Source organism: Haematobia irritans, chromosome 5 (genome assembly GCF_050003625.1).
Source record: "Haematobia irritans isolate KBUSLIRL chromosome 5, ASM5000362v1, whole genome shotgun sequence".
Classification (NCBI taxonomy): Eukaryota; Metazoa; Arthropoda; class Insecta; order Diptera; family Muscidae; genus Haematobia; species Haematobia irritans.
In genome coordinates this window covers 105388183-105408170 of record NC_134401.1, presented here as the reverse complement: position 1 = coordinate 105408170, position 19988 = coordinate 105388183, and the positions used below count along the sequence as shown (strand labels likewise).

Genomic DNA, 19988 nt, shown 5'->3' with positions numbered 1-19988 from the left:
GTCTATATGGGGGTTATACCAAAATATGGACCGATAATCACAATTTTTGGCACACGTATTTGTGGTCCTACAATACCTCTAGATTTCAAATTTCAGGTAAATTGAATAAAAACTGCGGTTTCTATAAGCCCAAGAATAAAATCGGGAGACCGGTCTATATGGGGGCTATACCAAAACGTGGACCGATACTCACCATTTTTGGCACATCTCTTTATGGTCATAAAATACCTCCAGACTTCAAATTTCAGGCAAATTGGATAAAGACTACGATTTCTATAAGCCCAAGACCCCAAATCGGGAGGTCGGTTTATATGGGGACTATATCAAAACCTGGACCGATATAGCCCATCTTCGAACTTGACCTGCCTGCAGACAAAAGACGAGCTTGTGCAAAATTTCAGCACGATTGCTTCATTATTGAAGTCTGTAGCGTGATTACAACAGACAGACAGACAGACAGACAGACAGACAGACGGACAGACGGACATCGTTATATCGTCTTAGAATTTCTCCCTGATCAAGAATATATATACTTTATATAGTCGGAAATCGATATTTCGATGCGTTACAAACGGAATGACAAACTTATTATACCCCCGTCACCATTCTATGGTGGTGGGTATAAAAAAATCGCATTTAACCCAAAATTTCACTGTATCACAAAATCAATTATCATTGGCTGTCATAATGTCTTCCACTTCAAGGATTACAAAAACGAGCCAAATTAACTTTGAATAAATCATAATTTGTATTATCACAATTTTTCAGGCTTACTGATTTTTCTGATTGCCATTTCCCTTGGCTTTGCACATGGATACAATTCCCAGCGAATAGCTTTTAGATTTCTTTGCAAATGTCCTTGATTACAATCTCTTACAATCTTCTATAATATCCTACATTTATTATTTTGCCCTTTTTGTTGGTTTCTCTTCGAATTCATTTTATGGAATTCCTAGTGAATTGGTGAACTGTTCGTTTTTTTTCATGATGGCTTTAATTTCTACTGATACCTTTGACAGACAGTAAATGATTTCTCCCTTTAACCATCCCGTTTTACCGCAATGCTCTGATTTCAATTTCCAACATTTTCAGGTTCCACGGCATGACATCTGTGAGGTTTGTCTTTGCATGGATGGCGAAATATTCTGCTGGTGGGAAAAATGTGGTAAGTAAACTGGCATTTTATTGTAACTTGGCAATGATTTTACTTTCTATATTTCCGTGAACGGTATACATGGCCGTTGTGTTACTCAATGAATAGGTTAATACGTTCCTCAGTTTGCTGTTTTTTTTAATTTCTAATATGCTTAATTAGAAAATTTCTAGCAATTCCACATAGTTGTGGTGAATTCTATTTACATTTTATCCATTTGAATGGAATTTCGAAAAAATAAAATTCTATCGAGCGTTTTTTAAAGGATACTACAAATAATAGCAACTAAAAATTGTTTGAAGTAAATTTATCTATTTGTTCACCTTTAAGTAGGTCTGGTAAAATTAGTTTATAGAGGACGACACCATTCTGTAGAAAAGGAATTGGTTCTCACTTAGGTTAGGTTAGGTGGCAGCCCGATGCATCAGGCTCACTTAGACTATTCAGTCCATTGTAATACCACATTGGTGAACATCTCTCTTATCACTGAGTGCTACCCGATTCCATATTAAGCTCAATGACAAGGGACCTCCTTTTTATAGCCGAGTCCGAACGGCGTTCCACATTGTAGTGAAACCACTTAGATAAGCTTTGAAACCCTCAGAAATGTCACCAGCATTGCTGAGGTGGGATAATCCACCGCTGAAAAACTTTTTGGTGTTCGGTCGAAGTAGGAATCGAACCCACGACCTTGTGTATGCAAGGCGGGCATGCTAACCATTGCACCACGGTGGTTCTCACTTACACACTTTGTAGTTTTTCATAGTTGTTTCTGGCCTCTTCATTGTATATCTTCGTTTTCGAAATATTTTTATACCCTCCACCATAGGATGGGGGTATATTAACTTTGTCATTTCGTTTGTAACACAACGAAATATTGCTCTAAGACCCCATAAAGTATATATATTCTGGGTCGTGGTGAAATTCTGAGTCGATCTGATCATGTCAGTCCGTCCGTCCGTCCGTCTGTTGAAATCACGCTAACTTCCGAACGAAACAAGCTATCGACTTGAAACTTGGCACATGTAGTTCTTATTGATGTAGGTCGGATGGTATTGCAAATGGACCATATCGGTCCACTTTTACGTATAGCCCCCATATAAACGGACCCCCAAATTTGGCTTGTGATTGCTCTAAAAGAAGCAAATTTCATCCGATGCGGCTGAAATTCGGTACATGGTGTTAGTATATGGTCTCTAACAACCATGCAAAAATTGGTCCATATCGGTCCATAATTATATATAGCCCCCATATAAACCGATCCCCAGATTTGATCTCCGGAGCCTCTTAGAGGAGCAAAATTCCTCGGATCCGGTTGAAATTTGGTACATGGTGTTAGTATATGGTCTCTAACAACCATGCAAAAATTGGTCCATATCGGTCCACTTTTACGTATAGCACCCATATAAATGGACCCCCAAATTTGACATGCGATTGCTCTAAAAGAAGCAAATTTCATCCGACCAGGCTGAAATTTGGTACATGGTGTTAGTATATGGTCTCTAACAACCGTGCAAAAATTGGTCCATATCCGTCCATAATTATATACAGCCCCCATATAAATCGATCCCCAGATTTGTCCTCCGGAGCCTCTTGGAGGAGCAAACTTCATCCGATCCGGTTGAAATTTGGAACATGGTGTTAGAATGTGGTCTCTAACAAACACGTAAGAATTGGTCCATATCGGTCCATAATGATATATAGCCCCCATATAAACCGTTCCCCAGATTTGATCTCCGGAGCCTCTTGGATGAGCAAAATTCATCCGATCCGGTTGAAATTTGCAACGTGGTGTTAGTATAAGACCGCTAATAACCATGCCAAAATTGGTCCATATCGGCCTATAGTTATATATAGCCGATCCCCAATCACACAAAAATTGGTCCATATCGGTTCATAATCATGGTTGCCACTCGAGCCAAAAATAATCTACCAAAATTTTATTTTTATAGAAAACATTGTCAAAATGTTATTTCTATAGAAAATTTCGTCAACATTTTATTTCTATAGAAAATTTTGTCAAAATTTTATTTCTATAGAAAATATTGGCAAAACTTTATTTCTATAGAAAATTTTGACAAAATTTTATTTTTATAGAAAATTTTGTCAAAATTTTATTTCTATAGAATTTTTTTTCCAAATTTTATTTCTATAGAAAATTTTGTCAACATTTTACCTCTATAGAAAATGTTGTCAAAATTTTATTTTGTCAAAATTTTATTTCTATAGAAACTTTAAACTTAATTATATACGTATTTAATCGGCCTTTTTTAATATATACCACGTATGGACTATGTGGTATATATTACGGTATTAGGAAGTTTTAAGATACCTTGCCATCGGCTTCAGTAGAAATTTCTACGCAATCCATGGTGGAGGGTACATAAGCTTCGGCCTGGCCGAACTTACGGCCGTATATACTTGTTTTAATTCGAATTTATTTTGGAAAAAATTGGCTCAGATTTAGATACAGCTTGCATACAAATTCGCCATTATTTATTATTATATTTATTTTGTAAATTAAAATTTTCCCTAAATAAAGCTAATGCCCATCATATTAATTTTCCATTGTTGTCGTAACCATTCGATAGAAGTGGTATTTTTTCTTTTGTTTATAACAGTAAAATATTAGTTATTTCTTTGTCGACATTTTAAAAAAAAATGTTTTATCATCGTTTTGACATAAACATCAATCATGCAATTGATATTTGTCAATCAAATAATAAATCCCAAAAGCTCTTACAAAATTTATTATCTCCGCCTCCAAAGTGGCAAGATGTGAACTTCTCGATTCGTAGCAATATCTTTGAAGTCATAACAAGCAAATAAATCAAGAAGAGAAAACTTTATCAATATCACAACATTGAAAACATTTTAATATTTTCCTTGAATTATGAGCGGTTGTTTGTTTTGTGGATGGCAAGGAGTTTGCTTTACACTTTCAGAAATTGGATGTACGTTAATGGATTAAAAAAAAAAAAAACGTTAAAAATACACGTTACAAAGATTTAAGTTCAGATTCGAGCCACAAACGCTGCTTTTTTAGAATACAAATTATTTGAGAAAGCTGTCTAACTTTAAATCTGCAATGAAATAAATATTGTCGTACTCCTAACCATTCGGATTATCTTTAGTTTTTTGGGACACTAAATTTACACAATGGGATCAAATGTTGATAGAAGTAAATTTAAAATTCTACTTCCTAAAATTCAGGACACCCATTTCTGAAATTTGCGTCCCTTCGTTAGAGCTATCTGTATTTGAAGAAAGGCTTATTTCATTGATTGTAATGGAAAACAAGTATATATACGGCCGTAAGTTCGGCCAGGCCGAATCTTATGTACCCTCCACCATGGATTGCATAGAAACTGGTACTAAAGACTGTCATCCACAATCGAATTACTTGGGTTGCGGTAACACTTGCCGATGGCAAGGTATCTTAAAACTTCTTAACACCGTCTTCTCAACTGTAAGTTTGTCCATACGGGGTATATATTAAACAAAAAAAAAAAACAGTCCGATTACATACGTATATAACTCAGCCTGACAAAATTTTCTATAGAAATAAAATTTTGACAAAATTTTCTATAGAAATAAAATGTTGACAAAATTTTCTATAGAAATAAAATTTTGACAAAATTTCTATACAAAATTTTCTATAGTAATAAAATTTTGACAAAATTTTCTATAGTAATAAAATTTTAGCAAAATTTTCTATAGCACTAAAATTTTCGTAGATTGTTTTTGGTGATTGGCTATATATAACTAGAGACCGATATGGACCAATTTTGGCATGGTTGTTAGCGGCAATGTACCTAATTTCACCATATACCTAATTTCAACCAGATCGGATGAATTTTGCTCCTCCAAGAGCTCAGGAGGTCAAATCTGGGGATCGGTTTAAATGAGGGTTATATATAATTAAGACCGCTATGGAGCAAGTTTCGCATGATTGCTAGAGACCATATACTAACACCACGTACCTAATTTCAACCGGATCGGATAAATTCTGCTCCTCCAAGAGCTCCGGAGGTCAAATCTGGGGATCGGTTTAAATGGGGGTTATATATAATTAAGACCGCTATGGACCAAGTTCCGCATGGTTGTTGGATACCATATACTAATCACAATGGACTGAATAGTCTAAGTGAGCCTGATACATCGGGCTGCCACATAACCTAACCTAACCTAACCTAACACCACGTACCAAATTTCAACCGAATCGGATGAATTTTGCTCATCAATGAGGCTTCGGAGGTCAAATCTGGGGATAGGTTTATATGGGGGCTATATATAGTTATGAACCTATGTGAACCAATTTTTGCATGGTTGTTAGAGACTATATACTAACACCACGTACTAAGTTTCAACCGGATCGGATGAATTTTGCTCCTCTAAGTGGCTGCGGTTGTCAAATCTGGGGATTGATTTATATAAGGGCTATATAAAGGGTGATTCTTTTGAGGTTAGGATTTTCATGCATTAGTATTTGACAGATCACGTGGGATTTCAGACATGGTGTCAAAGAGAAAGATGCTCAGTATGCTTTGACATTTCATCATGAATAGACTTACTAACGAGCCACAACGTCGAATTTTCAGTGAATGGGCCCTAGAAAAGTTGGCAGAAAATCCGCTTTTTTATCGACAAATTTTGTTCAGCGATGAGGCTCATTTCTGGTTGAATGGCTACGTAAATAAGCAAAATTGCCGCATTTGGAGTGAAGAGCAACCAGAAGCCGTTCAAGAACTGCCCATGCATCCCGAAAAATGCACTGTTTGGTGTGGTTTGTACGCTGGTGGAATCATTGGACCGTATTTTTTCAAAGATGCTGTTGGACGCAACGTTACGGTGAATGGCGATCGCTATCGTTCGATGCTAACAAACTTTTTGTTGCCAAAAATGGAAGAACTGAACTTGGTTGACATGTGGTTTCAACAAGATGGCGCTACATGCCACACAGCTCGCGATTCTATGGCCATTTTGAGGGAAAACTTCGGAGAACAATTCATCTCAAGAAATGGACCGGTAAGTTGGCCACCAAGATCATGCGATTTGACGCCTTTAGACTATTTTTTGTGGGGCTACGTCAAGTCTAAAGTCTACAGAAATAAGCCAGCAACTATTCCAGCTTTGGAAGACAACATTTCCGAAGAAATTCGGGCTATTCCGGCCGAAATGCTCGAAAAAGTTGCCCAAAATTGGACTTTCCGAATGGACCACCTAAGACGCAGCCGCGGTCAACATTTAAATGAAATTATCTTCAAAAAGTAAATGTCATGGACCAATCTAACGTTTCAAATAAAGAACCGATGAGATTTTGCAAATTTTATGCGTTTTTTTTTTTAAAAAAGTTATCAAGCTCTTAACAAATCACCCTGTATAATTATGGACCGATATGGATCTATTCTGGCATGCCATATACTAACACCACGTACCAAATTTCAACCGGATCGGATGAAATTTGCTTCTCTTAGTGGCTCCGCAAGCCAAGTCTGGGGATCGGTTTATATGGGGGCTATGGTTAGGTTAGGTTAGGTGGCAGCCCGATGTATCAGGCTTACTTAGGCTATTCAGTCCATTGTAATACCACATTGGTGAACTTCTCTCTTATCACTGAGAGCTGCCCGATTCCATGTTAAGCTCAATCACAAGGGACCTCCTTTTTATAGCTGAGTCCGAACGGAGTTCCACATTGCAGTGAAACCACTTATGTTAGAGAAGCTTTGAAACCCTCAGAAATGTCACCAGCATTACTTAGGTGGGATAATCCACCGCTGAAAAACTTTTTGGTGTTCGGTCGAAGCAGGCATTGAACCCACGACCTTATGTATGCAAGGCGGGCATGCTAACCATTGCACCACGGTGGCTCCCTATGGGGGCTATATATAATTATGAAACGATGTGGACCAATTTTTGCATGGTTGTTAGAGAGCATATACCAACATCATGTTCCAAATTTCAGCCGGATCGGATGAAATTTGCTTCTCTTTGGGGTTCCGCAAGCCAAATCTCTTGATCGGTTTTTATGGAGGCTATATATAATTATGGACCAATGTGGACCAATTTTTGCATGGTTGTGAGCGACCATATACCAACACCATGTACCAAATTTCAGCCGGATCGGATGCAATTTGCTTCTCTTAGAGGCCTCGCAAGCCAAATTTGGGGGTCCGTTCATATGGGGGCTATACGTAAAAGTGGACCGATATGGCCCATTTGCAATACCATCCGACCTACATCAATAACAGGAAGCCACCGTGGTGCAATGGTTAGCATGCCCGCCTTGCATACACAAGGTCGTGGGTTCGATTCCTGCTTCGACCGAACACCAAAAAGTTTTTCAGCGGTGGATTATTCCACCTCAGTAATGCTGGTGACATTTCTGAGGGTTTCAACGCTTCTCTAAGTGGTTTCACTGCAAAGTGGAACGCCGTTCGGACTCGGCTATAAAAAGGAGGTCCCTTGTCATTGAGCTTAACATGGAATCAGGCAGCACTCAGTGATAAGAGAGAAGTTCACCAATGTGGTATCACAATGGACTGAATAGTCTAAGTGAGCCTGATACATCGGGCTGCCACCTAACCTAACCTAACCTAACCTAACCTACATCAATAACAACTACTTGTGCCAAGTTTCAAGTCGATAGCTTGTTTCGTTCGGAAGCAAGCGTGATTTCAACAGACGGACGGACATGCTTAGATCGACTCAGAATTTCACCACGATCCACAATATATATAAAGGGTGATTTGTTAAGAGCTTGATAACTTTTTTTTAAAAAAAAAACGCATAAAATTTGCAAAATCTCATCGGTTCTTTATTTGAAACGTTAGATTGGTACATGACATTTACTTTTTGAAGATAATTTCATTTAAATGTTGACCGCGGCTGCGTCTTAGGTGGTCCATTCGGAAAGTCCAATTTTGGGCAACTTTTTCGAGCATTTCGGCCGGAATAGCCCGAATTTCTTCGGAAATGTTGTCTTCCAAAGCTGGAATAGTTGCTGGCTTATTTCTGTAGACTTTAGACTTGACGTAGCCCCACAAAAAATAGTCTAAAGGCGTCAAATCGCATGATCTTGGTGGCCAACTTACCGGTCCATTTCTTGAGATGAATTGTTCTCCGAAGTTTTCCCTCAAAATGGACATAGAATCGCGAGCTGTGTGGCATGTAGCGCCATCTTGTTGAAACCACATGTCAACCAAGTTCAGTTCTTCCATTTTTGGCAACAAAAAGTTTGTTAGCATCGAACGATAGCGATCGCCATTCACCGTAACGTTGCGTCCAACAGCATCTTTGAAAAAATACGGTCCAATGATTCCACCAGCGTACAAACCACACCAAACAGTGCATTTTTCGGGATGCATGGGCAGTTCTTGAACGGCTTCTGGTTGCTCTTCACTCCAAATGCGGCAATTTTGCTTATTTACGTAGCCATTCAACCAGAAATGAGCCTCATCGCTGAACAAAATTTGTCGATAAAAAAGCGGATTTTCTGCCAACTTTTCTAGGGCCCATTCACTGAAAATTCGACGTTGTGGCAGATCGTTCGTCTATTCATGATGAAATGTCAAAGCATACTGAGCATCTTTCTCTTTGACACCATGTCTGAAATCCCACGTGATCTGTCAAATACTAATGCATGAAAATCCTAACCTCAAAAGAATCACCCTTTACTTTATTGGGTCTTAGAGCAATATTTCGATGTGTTACAAACGGAATGACAAAGTTAATGTACCCCCCATCCTATGGTGGAGGGCATAATAATTGATATTATTAATTCTTGTGATTTATTGACAAAATTTTTGAATCAATTAAATTTTTAATGGGATTTTTTGGAATTTTTATTAAAGTTTAATTGGAAATATTTTGGTGAGTTTTTTTTTCTGTGCAGAGAGCCTAATTTTAAGAGGATCGACTGAAATTTGTTTCTCTATGAGGCTCTAGAAGTTAAATTCTTATGAACCTGATTACCTGATTATAAGAACGTACCAAATTTCTACCCAATTTGATAAATTTTACTCCTTCAAGAGGTTTCAGAAATCAAATTTGGGGATCAGTTTTTATGGGGACTATATACAATTGTGAATTTACAAGAATAGGATGAATATCCTAAGGACAAAGGGAAGGGAAAAATGTCATGTTTTTAGTCTTTGTTTTTATATTGTGGGACTTTTTCATTATTTCATATTATTTTCATATTAGGGTTTTGGGAATTATTTCAACTTTTTGGGGTAGTCTTCATTTGAGGCTTGGTTATAAAGCCAGCGGAGGGTCTTTATGGAAATTCTCTAAAAATCATTTATGGAAATTTTCTAAAAGGCATTTTACATCTGTTTTCGCGGAAGAAATTCTGGGAAGAAATATCTACTCAAAACAAATCCTATTCCATTCATAGATACCTTATAGAATACGAGTGTAGCATAGTGAACTTGACAGGGTAATCGACCCCCTTAATTTACCTCCTCGGATCCAATTTGTATGTGGGATAGAAGTTTTTGTTTCTGTTTTTGGGCTCTATTTTACTTCAAGTGTTTTCTTTGAAATCTTTCTGGTAAAGAAAATAAATCTTCCTTCGTAATGGTAAAGTTAAGTCTAAGACTTTGAACCATCATAAATAGGATAACAAGCGATTATTATTGCGTTTTATTCGATTTGTTTCCTTCTTTCTTGGAATTTTGTTTTGTATTCGTTTACTTTAATGGTGACGGTCATTGCTCGTCTTTGGCCTAGAGCAACAAAAAACGAAAAAAAATCCCAGAAAATTCTAATACAAATCATCGTTGTGATTTTATCAAAGTGAATACATATTAGTGGAACGGGATGCTGAGAAGTCTTAGAATATATCAAAGTATAGGCCATAGGAAACATAGGGCTATCAATTCTCATACTCTCTACTATATAGAAAATTTGCATTTTATTCCAACTCGATGGTTTTAATGGCTATAGATTTATATAACAAGGATGGTTATTAAAATTAGACGGCTGTAATAAATGACAAAGCATTTTAGGTTGAGTTGTAAGAATTTGTTTGTAACACAGAATGGGCAGAATGAACATTTAATTCTGAAGGAAAGTTTTAATGAGAAAGCTTAAGGACACTTGAAATCGGTTTGTACTAGAATGATTCGCATTTCATTGGAAACTATTACAACAACTCGAAAAACTTTGGATTTTATGACTTCGAACTGTTAGTATGTTACGGTTAATTTGATATATGACTTGATAGCAAACTGGCTGCATCGACAATTTTTTGTTATAATTATTGTACATTTAATTACTTTAAGCATCCTAATTTAATGGTATGGTTTTAGAGTAAGCCACCTTTATATGTATGTATCTATTCTAATAAAAACTTAAAAAAAATGGAAAATAAACCTTAAATGCGACCTTAACCCTCTAATGCCCCAATTTTTTGCCAGCTGTTTAAATTTTCAATGTTAACGACACAAATGCAAGAAAACTAAATAATAAATTTTATTTATACACAAATTTTTTATTTATTTATTTAGGCTAAAGGATACCAGCCGTTGTGATATAAACAGTGAAGTACTGTTATAACATAAAATATAGATGAATAAAATACAAAATACAATACTTTAAAATTAGAGACAAATAATAATATACACATTTATATAATTTTAATAATAAAAGAAAATTTATGTATGAAACAATACAATAATAAAAATGACTTATTAAATAAAACAAAAATAAGAAAAATGGACAAAGATTAATATAATATATAATAGTAAACGATTTAATTGTGAGGAAAGAGATTATAATAATCAGGAACAAGATAACAACAGGAGAAAAAGAGCTGGAATTAACAGCAGCGAGACAAACAGGAACAGGGAATCGATAACAGCAGGAACAAATATTTGGATGAACAGGAACAAAGACTAAGGAGCAATATAACGGACAGGAGAAAATGATCAAGAAACAACAGTAACAGAGACAACAGGAACAGGAACTTGTTAACAGCAGGAACAAATAGTTGGATGGACAGGAACAGAGACAATGAAGCAAGATAAGGCAGTTGTAGAAATAAATGGGATGATCAGGAGCGAACAGGATCAGAGTCGAAAGGAAATGAGGTAGTGGTCAGGAACAAAGTGTTAAGATGGACGGGAACAGAAGACAAAGTTTTATGGCGTAGTTGATGGAAGAAATTTACAGGAACAAGTGGTCGGGAATGGTTGATGTTGGGAGAAATTTACTGGAGCAAGTGGTCGGGAATGGTTGATAACAGGATGAGCCAAGATATAGCGATTGTTAAGAATAGATAACCAGTCTAATTAGGCGAACCCTAGTCTAGCATTTGCAATAGAGCGTTTAATAAATACAATTGAATCAGAGATAGAAAATAAATAACATAATTCGTTGTACTCTTTTGACATTCTATAAAAGGGATTATGTAACTCATAGGGAGGTATATCCTGGGAGGTAAATCCTGGGAACTACTCCAACATAAATATCGCAGGGCAAATAACAGAAATTGTTTCTGTACGGACTCGAGTCTATTAATATGGCACTCATAGCTCGGGGACCACACAATCGACGCATATTCCAGTATGGGTCTCACAAGGGAAACGAATAAGCTCTTACATAAATATGGATCATTGAACTCCCTAGACCACCTCTTGATAAATCCCAACAGTGCAGACGCCTTCCCAACACAAGAGTCCACATGCAGATTGAATGTCAGCTTACTATCCATCATAACTCCTAAGCCCTTAAATGAAGTAACGTCCTCCAAAATATAGTCTCCTACACGGTAACTGGTCGGAATTAAAGTCGTCCTTAAAAATGACATTTTCCTACATTTCCTCAGATTGAGTCTCATAGAATTAAAGGTACACCATCTAACAAGCCTCTCAAAATCTTCCTGCAATTTAAACGAGTCATCAAGTCTGTCAAAAGATAAAAATAGTTTGACGTCATCTGCAAACATCAATACATCGGAATAATGGACAACAGAAGGGAGATCGTTTAGATAAAGAACAAATAGTAGGGCACCAAGGTGGCTTCCCTGAGGCACACCAGACGTCACCGAAATCCTCCTAGAATAATAACCTGCCAAATTGACCCTTTGGGTCCTATCGAACAAGTAAGACCTCAACCATTTCAAAAGAACGGATGGAAATCCAACTCTGTCCAATTTAAAAATCAGAAGATCATGATCAATAGTGTCAAAAGCCTTACTGAAATCCGTATATAGTACATCCGTCTGGCACCTATCCTTAAAAGACCCATAAATCCTCGTAACGAACTCTAACAAATTCGTCACAGTGGACCTGCCCCTAACAAAACCATGTTGACAGGAGGAAATAACAGAACTCACATAATGACTCAGACGCGCCGTAATCAACTGTTCAAATAGTATCGGGACAGCACTCAACTTAGCTACACATCTATAATTCTCAACAGCAGATCTACAACCACCTTTATGTAAAGGTATAATATAACTCTCCCTCCACAATCCCGGAAAGACACCAGTCGATAAAGAAATATTGAAGAGTTGAGTGAGAGGAATATAAATCACATCTGCACACCTCCGAAGAATAGCAGAAGGTACACCATCTGGACCAGGGGAAAAACACGGCTTCAACTTCAACAAACCCTCATAAACTTCCTCGTATGAAAATCGAATATCAGGAACAAAATTAGATGGAATAATTGAATAAGGATAATCCAAAGTTGGAACTGAGCCAGACACATATGAAGACTGGAAAAAATCCGCAAACATATCCGATATGACCCCGCGGTCAGATGACTCTATACCATCGTACCTCATAAAAGCTGGAAAGCCCGTGACCCCACATCTAGTATTGACAAAGTCATAAAACCCCTTCGGATCCGTCCTCAACTTGGTCCTCATACGTTCCAAAAACTCCCCATAACATATATGATTCTGAACATTGTAGCAATAACGAGCACTGACATAATTAGTATAATCCTGTAACGAGCCAGTCCTCTTATATATCCTAAAATATCTATTCCTCCTGTTCCGATAAAAGCGCAATTGACTATTATACCATGGTGGACCTGAAGAAGTACGAGTACGTTTCAAACGAGGTATAGAAACAGAAAAACAGGAATCCAATAAACTATAAAACATATCCACATCCACAGATAATTCGCCCCTAAATTCAGGCCATCTAATTGATCGCAAATCATCAGAAAGCCTCGAGAAATCAGTTCTCCTAAAATCATAAGTATCTAATGCACCATAGACCGTAGACCCATTCGAATCAACAAGGATGTCCAATGACACATATAAAGTCGGATGATGTATGTCCTCCGGAGTAATAAGAGGTGCCGTCCGCGCTACGGTCAACTCACGCGAATTGCAAAAGACCAAATCTAAGAGCCTATTATTTGAATTAAGGACATCGTTATATTGAGAGAGACAGAGATCATTGAGTCGATCAAAAAAATCGTCAAATCCACCGATAGAAGTAGCCAGCAGTGCCCCAACCCCATTACACTTCGACCACAATACATGTGGAAAATTGAAGTCGCCAAGAACAATAAAAGTATCGTTAGGACGGACTCGTTCAGATACAACTCCCATATTATCCAAATGTTGCATATAAACCTCTAATCCAGAATTAGGGGGAATATAACAACAATAAATGAAAACAGATCTACCAGTAAAACTCAAGCAAACACAAACAAACTCAAGCGTCCCATGAATCGGAACCTCGCATATAGAAGATGATATCGAACGATGTACCGCAATTGCAACCCCACCTCCCCTGCGAGTTGGACGATCCTTCCTATATAGTTGAAAGTCACTACAAACACACTCAGAATCATTGATATTAGATTTAAGCCAAGTCTCAGTCAGAACAAAAACATTAAAATCAGAAGAAACACTGTTCAAATATAACTTACGCAATTTGGAATTAAGACCTCTGACATTCTGATATACTATAGACACCTGAGAAGTCAGTTTTTTGACTGCCCCAATGAATCCCCATTCCTGACACGTTTAGAAGTCGTATTAGGAACGAATTCACGAACTAGAACACCCTCAGGCCAGAACGATTGTCCAACCACTTCATCAAAAAGTCTATCAGGCACAAGTATCTTGAAAGACGAAATATCCCTGGAGTTCAAATTCCTAAATTTATACACAGTGCAATCATTCCCATCAATCCCACTCAACCTAGATCCTAAGTACGACATAATCCTCTCTGTAGAAGTATCAGCAGACAACCTAGAAGTATCAGCAGATACGGTAAAATTCAGTATATGCTGCAAAGCCTCTTGAACAGTTTAAACTAAGTTTTCTTTTACTAAAAGCTTTCTTATTAAATGAAGCCCGCCTAAAGGCGGGATTGGGCATTAGAGGGTTAAATGTGACCACTGAATGAGAAGGGGGGGGGGGGGGGGGTGGCATATTTAACTTTGCCATTTGTTCCACATAGAAAAAGGATTCCAAAACAGTAGTTCGGGTCCCTAACTTATGATTCGGAAGTATTGCAAACTTGGATTGTTTGCAATCAATTTTACATAAACTTCCCAACCAAAAAATTGAAGGTGTGGTAAAGGCATATCTTTAAAATCACTTCCACAAATGCCCTCTCAAAGATGTTCTTTATTTTAACAACACAAGAAATTCTTTTGATTAAATTTTTATAATTGGCTTTTTACATTATTTTAAAGGGAAATTTTCACTTTTCTGTTTCAAATACATTAAAAACATATCAAGAATTTATAAATTTAGCTGAATTTTGTCGCAGATATGCTGCATCCATTTTAGAAAAATTGCAGCAAAACTATCAACCAATTATCAGAATAAATTCAGGCAGTTCACTAAACCCGACAACGAACCACACTTGAACCTCCCAAAAAAAGGTTTTATATGATAGCCGGCTTATGCCGAAATAAATTCAAAACAAAAAAGCTTAAAACCATACATTAACTAAACTACAAGTGTAGCTTAACCAACAGAGGAAAAGATTGTTTGTAAAATTTATTTGGGCAAAGCCGTATAGACTGCAAGATGGTTGGATGGACGCACGTTTCGGAATTACCACATTCCTCATCAGCATCCTCTACTTGCAGCAAAACTATCAACCAATTATCAGAATAAATTCAGGCAGTTCATTAAACCCAACAATGAACCACACTTGAACCTCCCGAAAAAAAGGTTTTGTATGATAGCCGGCTTATGCCTTATGAATTTATTCAATGTACAAAATTTCAACTGACTCGGATGAAATTTGCTCCTCCAAGAGGCTCCAAAACCAAATCTCGAGATCGGTTTATATGGGTGCTATATATGATTATGGACTGATATGGACCACTTTTGGCATGGTTGTTAAATATCATATACTACCACCACGTACCAAATTTCAACCAGATCGGATGCATTTTGCTTCTCCAAAAGGCACCAGAGGTCAAATCTGGGGATCGGTTTATATGGGGGCTATATATAATTATGGACTGATATGAACCAATTCCTGCATGGTTGTTGGATACCATATACTAATATCAAGTACCAAATTTCAAGCGAATCGGATGAATTTTGCTCTTACAATGGGCTCCGGAGGTCAAATATGGGGATCGGTTTATATGGGGCCTATATATAATTATTGACCGATTTCGACCAATTTTTGCATGGGTGTTTGAGGCCATATATTAACACCACGTACAAAATTTCAACTTAATTAGATGTATTTTGGTCTTCCAAGAGGCTCCGGAGGTCAAATCTGGTGATCGATTTATATGGTTCGGTTTTTACGGTTTATATATAAAATTATGGACCGATGTGGACCAATTTTTGCATGCTCAGTAGAAACCATATACTAACACCATGTACCAAATTTCAACCGGATCGGATGAAATTTGCTTCTCTTAGAGCATCCGCAAGCCAAATCGGGGGATCGGTTTATATGAAGGCTATATGTAATTATGGACCGATGTGGACCAATTTTTGCATGGTTATTAGAGACTATATACTAACACCATGTACCAAATTTCAGCCGGATCGGATGAAATTTGCTTCTTTTAGAGCAATAGCAAGCCAAATCGGGGGATCGCTTTATATGGGGGCTATATATAATTATGGATCGATTTGGACCAATTTTTGCATGGTTGTTAGAGACCATATACTAACATCATGTACCAAATTTCAACCGGATCGGATGAAATTAGCGTTTCTTAGAGGCTCCTCAAGCCAAATCTGGGGATCGGTTTATATGGGGGGCTATACGTAATTATGGACCGATGTGGACCAATTTTTGCATGGTTGTTAGGGACCATATACTAACACCATGTACCAAATTTCAGCCGGATTGGAAAAATTTGCTTCTCTTAGAGCAGTAGCAAGCCAAATTTGGGGGTCCGTTTATATCGGGCTATACGTAAAAGTAAACCGATATGGCCCATTTGCAATACCATCTGGCCTACATCAATAACAACTATTTGTGCCAAGTTTCAAGTCGATAGCTTGTTTCGTTCGGAAGTTAGCGTGATTTCAACAGACGGACGGACGGACGGACATGCTCAGATCGACTCAGAATTTCACCACGACCCAGAATATATATACTTTATGGGGTCTTAGAGCAATATTTCGATGTGTTACAAACGGAATGACAAAGTTAATATACCCCCCATCCTATGATGGAGGGTATAAAAAGGGGAATTTCGTTTGTCTAAAATTTCGTTCCTGAGGAAAATATTTTTTCTTTGGGTGTAGAAACAATAGTTTTATCCGAGTTTGCTGCAATTCAAAATCTAGAGGTATTTTAGCTGCGTCAATAGGTGTGCCGAATATGGTGTGTATAGGTGTATATGTTGGTATAGCCTCCATATAGACCGATCTCCCGATTTGATTTCTTGGCCTTCTAGAAACCGTAGTTTTTATCTGTATGTACAGACTTAAATTTAACTTCGGGAATCGTATCATTTATATCGATATTCTTGAGGTAGTATGTCTTTTAAAATCAACCTTATATTCAATAAATTTTCAAGTAACACACTATAACGTGAGACATTCAGAGGAAACTACACTCAACGAAAAATTACTTTCCTCCGAAATAAAATTTTGGTTTTATTTTGTTATAACGTATTTTCTTTGTGCGCGAATAAAACCAAATTTATGAGACGCAATGCTGACATTGTCTCTAATCTTTTCCTTGAAAAAAATTGTTAGCGTCAAAAGAAATTTTTTTTGTCTTAAATTTAAAGATTCTGCAAGGCCGAACTTACGGTTGTATATAATTGCTTGGAATTAATGGATAATGATATCAACTTAAATTTTTCTATGTGTGAAAGATGAGGTGTTTTCCTGTATATTTGCAAGTTTGTGGGTCACTAGTTGGTCATAGGGCTGGCCAATAGACATTAAAAGTTGGTCACCTTGAGTGTATGTAATTTTGTTTCAGCTGTCATATACCCATTTCATGATTCCTTCTTTTCTGCACCCTCCAAAAAATATCGACTCTGTAATATATACTCCCAAACATATCCTGCTTCAAGCATATATATTTTTAGAATTTGTTCAAACCAAAAAATGTTTGTTCTGTGCAAACATGTTGTGTTTCACCCTAAGCATATCTTTCTGTTAAGGCCGGAGGTCAAATCTGGGGATCAGTTTATATGGGGCCTATATAAAATTATGAACCTATATGGAGCAATTTTTGCTTGGTTGTTTGAGACCATATACTAAGTTTCTACCGGATCCGATGAATTTTGAACCTCCTAAAGTCTCCGGAGGTCAAATCTGGTGATCGATTTATATGGGGGCTATATATAATTATGGACTGATATGAACCAATTCCTGCATTGTTGTTGGATACAATATACTAACATCACGAACCAAATTTCAACCGAATCGGATGAAGTTTGCTCTTCCAAGGGGCTCCGGAGGTCAAATCTGGGGATCGGTTTATATGGGGGAAGTTAGCGTGATTTCAACAGACGGACGGACGGACATGCTCACATCGACTCAGAATTTCACCACGACCCAGAATATATATACTTTATGGGGTCTTAGAGCAATATTTCGATGTGTTACAAACGGAATGACAAAGTTAATATACCCCCATCTTACGGTGGAGGGTATAAAAATTAGCGATACCTGTATAAATTCGGGGTCGAAAGGGTTAATATCCTAATGATTTATTTAGATGGAAAATATGATGATATTTAATGCATTAAGATTTAATTAATTTTATATTTTCTTAAGCTTTTGCTTAACTTATCACACTCTTATCCTATAATAGTGGGTAAAACTCTAATACACATCAGAAATTTTGCCTCTTTGCTACTAGTTTAACACATTTATTTATTCGGGAAGGATCCTCCAAGGTCTTTGGTCTTTTCTTAAATGTAACGACCAATAAATGCTAAAATATTTCCTAATGAGTTAAGGCAATGCCAGATTTGTAGAGATTGCGGACATTTAAAGATTTCAGTTATTAAATTATAACCATTTTAATTTTTTGCAGATAAAAAACAAGCAAAACTACAAACATCCCCAGGTGAAGATTATTCAACACCCTATGGAGAAACCACATCCACCATGAGAAATCAAGAAAACGAAAAATCCTCGCTTGGAACAACATTGAGACCAATGAGAAAACCAAAAATTAAAAAGGACCACAAATTCCATGCAGATAAGAGGCATAATGGCAAAGAATTGGACAATGACATGGAGGCTCTCGATGATGAGGACAATGATGCAACAGCAGCAGCAGTTGGGATACCATCAAATATGGATGAGGATACGGAATACGATGACATTAACCAAAGACACGAAAAATGGCCATACAAGGACCATAATAAACAAAAAATGACACAAAAAACGAATAACTATGATGAGCATCAGCATAAGGAGGCTTTTGAGCTCAAGGAGAAGCTAGCGAAAGTAAAGAAGGAAAATCTGAAAAAACAGCAAAAGCAACAGCCACAACAGCCAATGGCGAGCGATCATCATCATCCGTATCATCATCCGGACCATCATGCATCGAGTGGCTCTAGTAAAATTCTTAATTTTCCCGAAAATCTTCCCTCGGTCCTGTACTATGATTATAAAACGGAAGAACATCAGCATCATCAACATCAGCATCGCGAACAACATTTAAAGCATCAGCATGAGAAGGAGCTCAAACACCGACTACATCCGGCCATCCGCCATCATGAGTATGGCGGAGATGAGGCCGATGGTGATGGCGATGGTCAAGACTTTAACACGGTCATGTCAGTGACGATGGCAGATGGTGCCACTCCACTTTCGGGAAGTGCAGGAAGTACACGAGACCGAAGTAACATGATGGTCAGCGGTGGCGTTAATGATGCCATACAACAGCGCCACCGACAAAGGCAATCACCATCATCGCTGTTGTCATCACCATCATCCTCCTCCGTCAAGAAGTATTTGGGGAACGGAAATGACAACATTTTCAAGGTGGATTTGCAAACGGATAGTGACATTTTGCCAGAGCCTCCAACCAAAAAGCCCAAATTACCATCAATAGTTGTTGGAACAGGAACCATGGCATCAGTTGCAGGAACTCCAACTACAATTTGGCCCTATGCTGTGTCCACAATGTCAAGCACATCAGCGGCAAGCATTACCACAAGACCATTAAAGGTAAGTGGAGGCATTTTAGTTGAAAGTATATTTAAGGACCTTCCATTTTGTCCTTTATGATTATCCTTGCATTAAGCAATGCATAAAATATTTAGTTAAAGTTTCACTTTAATTTCTATAAAGACTACAACAGCAGATGGGTACCAATACCAAAGGGACAGGATTTATAATACCATAAACAATAAAATCTTCTGGAATTTGGTCAGCGAATGGAAATTTCCTAATAAT

The 19988-nt window shown here is 37.4% G+C and overlaps 1 protein-coding gene across 1 annotated transcript in view; it reads left to right on the top strand.

Moving 5' to 3' along the window:
- Positions 1-19988, top strand: part of LOC142240750 (uncharacterized) — a 163988-nt gene that overhangs the window by 68588 nt on the left and 75412 nt on the right. The window contains exons 4-5 of the mRNA XM_075312469.1: positions 1093-1165; positions 18616-19760. Coding sequence (XP_075168584.1) covers positions 1093-1165; positions 18616-19760 — 1218 coding nt within the window. The remainder of the gene's footprint in view (positions 1-1092; positions 1166-18615; positions 19761-19988) is intronic.